General features: G+C 36.3%; 1 protein-coding gene across 3 annotated transcripts; it reads right to left on the bottom strand.

The window, feature by feature from the left end:
- Positions 1–382: 382 nt before the first annotated feature.
- Positions 383–6,249, bottom strand: LOC126470996 (gastrula zinc finger protein XlCGF52.1-like). Of its 3 annotated transcripts, none has more exons than XM_050099045.1 (2): positions 5,251–6,249; positions 383–2,663 (listed from the first exon to the last, which is right to left on the bottom strand). In XM_050099045.1, exon 2 carries the CDS (start codon positions 2,534–2,536, stop codon positions 1,601–1,603), a length of 936 nt encoding a protein of 311 aa, XP_049955002.1. In that variant the 5' UTR covers positions 2,537–2,663; positions 5,251–6,249; the 3' UTR covers positions 383–1,600. The 3 variants fall into 3 exon arrangements, with proteins under 3 accessions (XP_049955002.1, XP_049955003.1, XP_049955001.1); XM_050099046.1 differs by having other exon boundaries at positions 6,074–6,249; XM_050099044.1 differs by having other exon boundaries at positions 6,086–6,249.
- Between the last annotated feature and the right edge of the window lie 339 nt (positions 6,250–6,588).

The raw sequence follows: 6,588 nt of genomic DNA, 5'->3' as shown, positions 1-6,588 counted from the left end.
TGGTTTTACAGGAAACTTCTCATTTGCAAAGGTTATTTAAAATTACAATGTGGCAATGTCTAGGAATTTTTGCACTGAAGCAAGGCTTGAGATTACTTTTTGCCTTACCTGTCAACATACCACTAAGCAAAGCCCTCTGGATAGTCCCGAGTTACTCAGTTATATGCCGATTGATGAAACAGGATACAAACTTACTACATCACATTTCAATCTTTCCAAATGCCATTACTGTTTTCAGTGCCAAATAATACAGATGTCCTTTAAGCCACTGACCAACTACTAACATTGAATACCACAAGTAACAAATGCTTGAAGAAATAAAACATAAAACCACTAGCATGATTTTTCAAAGTAATTTTGTATACAGAGTAATAGAAGCAGATTAACTTTTTACAACAGATGTATTTCCCCTTTTGTGCGCAGCAAAAATGTCTGGTTTTTCACATTGTTACAAAAATTTCAACATTAATAGTCAGGAACAAAAATTCATTCAATACTACATCGGCCTCACTCAGAAATTCATTATCCTTTTAAGCTTTTGCTTGCTTTCCTTCTTTCTTTCAGATAAGATTTTGTACAAGTGACTAAGTTCAAATCTTACTGAAACAAAACACACACACAAAGTACTATCACTAACACAGTGCAAGGGCTGAAAGGGTAAGGAAAGGAGAGGAAAATAAAGGGGGTAAATTAGAGGAAAATGGTGATGTGTGCACGTGCAAAGGAAGATCATGTTAATCTTGTGAACATTTTGTTGTCAGTTGCTGGAAATGACTGAATTTTGTGCTGCACAAGTAACTACAAGCATTAAGAAATAATATTAAACAGGGAACTCAATGTTATGAATTCGAAATACTATTACAGCTTGTGAATTTGGGACACCATTATCACTTTTCAGCAACCACCTATATAATACACAAATGCCAACAAAACCACCAAATTGTACTGTATGTTATGAGAAAACAGCCCGAGACATTGGAAAACAGCAGATAAAACTATCTGATGGCAACAAGAAAGTAAAGTATAAATCCTTTGGCTTCCCTGGCACTGTGGCTGCAAAACAATTCCTCACACATGCAGCTGGAAAACAAAACATTCACATATCACAATGTCAATGGGGGGTTTCACAATATATAGATTTACTGCTTCCTAATAAACGCAGTATCAGGTAAAGATAAAGTATGTCACACAACTAACATGAAGTTTTGGATTCACAAATATTCACCGTAGAAAAACATCTAACAGACATTTGACTTGTCACTTGCATTGATGCAAGTGTGCCGGCACATACAGAGTAAAGTGTTACATTTTTTGTGTGATGGTGTATATTTTGAATTCCACCACATGATTTCCAGTTAAGCACATCAGAAACACTGCTTACAGATGGATGCCCATCTTTATTAACAACAGACACCCATAATAAATAACATGAAAATACATAATCATGTAACAGATATAAAATGTGTAAACAGCAACATGGAAAAGCGTAATATACTAATTAACTATAACAGCAGAAGCTCACAATTGGGCTACTTAAGTTATTTTTGCTTGCACATAATTTACATTTTATTTTACGACATCATGTCCCCTTACAGGAAATTCAGTACATATGACTCTTTATGTGTTTTTTCATCTGGTCCTTTCTAATGAACGAACTTCCACAGTGGTCACACGTAAAATTTTTTACACCAGCATGTATCTTCATATGGCGACTAAGTTGTGTGCTGGAATAATATCCTTTCTGGCAAAGGTGGCAAACATAAGGTCGTTCACCAGTATGGCCTCGCAAATGGATTTCTAAAGACTCCTTGCGTGCATAAGTCTTTTGACATTCATTGCAAGTGAAAATTTCATCCCTTGCATGACTTCGAAAGTGCCTTGTTAGATGGTGACTCAGTGAAAATGATTTTCCACAAATTTTGCATGGGTATGGTTTGCTTCCTGCATGGGAGACAAGATGCCTTGCAAGTTCTGCACTCGAAGAGAGAGTTTTTTTACAGTAATCACATGCATATTGAGCCTTTCCTGCATGCTGAGCCTCATGCCGCACTAGAGAACGCTTTGATGATAATGCTTTTCTACAAATCTTACAGGAAAATTTTTTAGATATCCTGTGCACCTTTTGATGCAATTTGAGTTGCTCTTTCAAGAAAAATTGTTTGGTACATTTCTTGCAAGAAAATTTTTTCTCTTCCTTATGAATATTTTCATGTCTTCTAAGCAGATTTTTCCGAGAAAAACACTTTTTGCATATAATGCATGAAAATGGCTTGTCTTTAATGTGTACAGCATGATGTTTACTTAAGTCACCTTTACAGTAAAAACTGCTGTTACAAATATCACAACGGAAATTCCTTTCTCTGTCATGATTGCTTTCATGAATAATGAGTAACTGCTCTAGAGGAAATGATCTGTCACATCGCTTACATGGAAAAATATTTTTAACCCCATCACCAATGCCGCAGGATGATATATCTTCTGAAAAATTAATTATACGAGGATCCACATCAACCACTAAGGATTCAGATTCTTCCATGACCAGAGATCTTGTTTATTGCTACACTCACTTATCACAGTCACACTGTTTTACATTGATGTTTGATTTCAAACACTTCATTTCATAACAACCAATTTGTGGTAACCACAGTTCATAAACTACTTCCCTGAAAACACATTATCAAGATAAGCACAATGATCTAAATCAAAAGAAAAATACATTAACAGTAAAAGTGCAACATGTACATCCTATCAAAACAATAAAACATTTTTCAGGGGATGCATCGAATTAGTGTTCTATTGGCATCATGATATTTGGTTAAAATGTATACACAACAGATCAGCACAGATATGGTTATTAGGCCTACATCCAGAATAGAAATTACTATACATAAATTAAGCAAAAAGATTGTTTACAAGCTAATCGTTCCTACAAAATGGTTTTCAGATAAAAATGAAATCTAAAGGAAAGATTCAGTCACTGTTTTACAAGCACCCTCTGACCTTGTGACTTAAAATATCACAAGGGGCTCAAGCATGGCATGACAATATTTATCTCACATTATCAATTAGTGTAATAACTAACATAACCACATTACTGGCATGAAATCAGTACTTTGTTGGTCACAGGCAGTAGTAAGAGCCTCCATATTGTGTGCACAGTATCAAGACACTTTAGTTGTCAGCCACACCAATTTGTGCTGTGTTCAAAACTTCCTGGACAACAATGACTGTTATGTGGGAGTTTAATCTAACATCAGTGGCAAGCACCCAAATCAGAAAATGTTACGGTCTTACTCCAAAAAAGATTTGAACATTTTGGTCAGGAGTATCAGAAGCCAAATATTGTAACATGAGTAAGTGAAACAAACAAACTTCAGCTACTGCAATTTCTGAGATACAGGTTTCAGTCTGTAAAAATTTTAACACTGCCAAACTTAAGCAATTCTCAGTACATGCATCCCACATCACAGGACATCCCCACAAACACTAATGAAAACAAGCAAAAAAGCAACTACCACGTTGAGCTTACGGCAAACTTGGGCTAATAGTATCATGCCAGAAACAATATGATTTGCAAAGTTACCATGCACCACCTGCAACTACTCTAAGCACTTTGTGCAGTGTGGTCATGAATCCCAGATTTTAATGCAAGAGTGGTGACAAAATTTACGTGCATGTAGAATCTGAGTACAAGAGTGACTGTACTATATAACCCAGTACTTAAGGTGTTGGATGGCTGGTTTGAATGGAAAACACACACACACACACACACACACACACACACACACACACACACACACACACACACTCTTGCCTTTGGTTCAAAATACTAATTTTGTGCCAGTAATGGGTGTTATTTTGGTATGAAGATTTGACTGGCTGTTTATCACTTAATCACTGGCAGTGAACACTATGTTCTAAAACATTTTTAAAACTAGGTAACTTACTGCAAATAACTTGGCAGAAATTCTTTAGCAGTGTTTGGCATTCTTTTCTTAAAATGAGCTTAAGATGAAATGTCACGTTTATTGCGTATGCACCCAAAATCAAATACATCCGTGTATTCAAAAACATCCAGAAAGTCTACTGTAGGGAACAACTACACATACTTTCTGCACCAATTATTTTCTGGTAGTCTCATTCAGCACAAAACGTACTTAAAAAAGTTCTTTTTCCTCATTTATTTTGTGATCACATAACTATTTACTTCTAAAAAGCTTGATATCTAAAATAATGTAAATAGCATAAAAGACCAAGTACATACTAACAATGCAGAAGAAAACTCCAGTCAGACTACATGAAAAACACCAAGTTAACATTAACAGAAGGCAAAGTTTCAGAGTCAAGCCCATCTGATACAGTTTTAATCTGCCATAAAGCTTCAAGGCTTTACTATTATAATAAAAAATTGCAAATACAATTGTAAACCTAAAAACATTATGTGAAAAGAGAGGCATGGGAAGGGGGAGGAGGGCGGGGCCTCTTATACATATTCATCATCTTCATCTCAAAAAAATTCTGATTACTCAGAGTAATGGAACGTCAATATAAGATTTGCTATTAATATTTTATGCATTTCACAAAAATAGTGCTGGAAACCAAACTTTTAGCATCTGAAGTTTATTAGTGTACCAGAGAATGTTATTGATGAAACTCTCAACCAAGTATTAATATTTGTACGCGTGTCTCAAACAGTATTTTATAAACTGGAATGCAGCCAATACAATGCTGCACCTCAGTGTATTAAACAAGATTATACGGTTTTAGGACTAGGAATTTCATACTTCTGAACCAATTCATTAGGTTACATATCATTTACATTGAAAAATTACTGAAATACCTCATTTATAAAAATTATCAATGGCCATGTATTCAACAGAGTGAACATTAATTCTTTGCACAATAATGCTCAGATATAGTACCCATGAGGAACATAACTATTCCATTCTGTGTGGCCACTTAAATGTTCATCACTCTAAAATTCTAACATTCACTGCATATTTGAGTAGAGTATTTCCCACCATTTGTTTCTTTCAGTTTCTAGTTGCCCTTTAGCTTGTGAAAAATATATTGCTTTAAGAATTGGTTTTCAGAGACATTTGGGATATTCTCTAGCCCCTTGCTTGCCATTTACACAGAGGCTTTTGGGATGATCGGCCTTAATGATCTCATGGATGTATACTCATCCAACCTGGACTGCATGTGTGAATGGACTGCGGGAAAAAGGCTATAATACACACAACAACTTACACTGATTTGCATCTTACAAGTTTAGATGTGTCCTTCACAGTCAACGTTTCCTAATGGCATATTAGCACTAATTTGTGTTACACTTTCATTAAGGCAGTTCCATCGCAATTCATGTAGGTGTAAACATTGTCATTACAGACAGAACCACTTAAACACTTGATTTGACTGAAACGGGGCTAAACAGTCCTGCGACAGAAGAACAACAATACTCCTGTGCGTGCTGCTAGACGCTACTGACGTCACACTGGTCTTCCGTCTATCGGCTGAATCGGGTTCTACAGTATAAAATCTCTCGTGCGACGTCAGTTTCTCCCTTTCGCTTATTCTGTTCCGTTGTCAAAAATGACATCACTGTATTAAACAGCTCGTTTTTCCCACTGATTTCTTGTCGCGAGCTTTCGACATTGCACGAAAAGGATCAGAAGTTGTAAGTAGTAGCTACAGTCTTCTTCGACAGGGATTTTTCGAGAACGCCTTATAATACTATCCTTAACGTGGCATTTCCGTAATCCATATATCGTATCCGCTGCCGCCGCCCTAACACATTTCGCAGTCATAGTAAAAAAAGAATGAGAGGTGGGGTTACATTACATTTGATTTACACCACCGATCATCGCAAAAGCTATAAAAACTGGCCAACAAGGTATTCATTACTAGGAACTCTCTGACACTTCATTTGAAACTCTTTCCCCACAGAAATGAAATCATGGTCGATTTATTATTTAAAAACACCGGGTAGTTTGTTATCATAATCCATTCCGCAATGATTTACGCCTAAAGTAAGTTTAACATTAGAACGTAAGAAAAAGAAGCCCAAGCTTACACGGTCACGAACCTAATTATGTTCGCTTGTATAGAGAACTGAAACGTGAAACAGTAGACAGCTGTTTCCAACAACTATGATTCGGTTGGTAACAGCACACAACACCCTCTTACGTTACTACTACACTGGTGACAAATATTGCAAACCCGTCTGTTTTCCCATGGTTCTCTTTCATTCCCTACTGTCTCTGTCAAAAAGTCGATCTTTCACTAAATGGTACGCAAAAATGATATCGAGAATCGTTGGCTGCACTTTGCGAGTGGCTAAATTTGGGTAAGTGCAGACACCCTCCCAACACATTAAAAAATATTTGAACGTTTGTGGGCCTATCTAAAATTTACTCTAGCTCTTTATGTAGGAACTAATTTTTTAGGACTTCGTAAAGTTTACTTCTCCTGTCGGTGCGAGAATAGTAAGACGAAGCGTGCCGGTAAGTCAAATTTGATTAATTTGTCGTGGCCTTGTTAAAGGAACCATGTTGATATTTGCCTGGAGAAATTTGACAAAATCCAGAT

The sequence above is a fragment of the Schistocerca serialis genome, chromosome 3, assembly GCF_023864345.2.
Source record: "Schistocerca serialis cubense isolate TAMUIC-IGC-003099 chromosome 3, iqSchSeri2.2, whole genome shotgun sequence".
NCBI classification, from domain to species: Eukaryota; Metazoa; Arthropoda; class Insecta; order Orthoptera; family Acrididae; genus Schistocerca; species Schistocerca serialis.
This window is presented reverse-complemented; position numbering and strand designations above follow the sequence as displayed.

Coding starts and splice junctions, on each gene's coding strand:
- LOC126470996 (XM_050099045.1), bottom strand. CDS start 2,536: ATGGAAGAATCTGAATCCTTAGTGGTTGATGTGGATCCTCGTATAATT.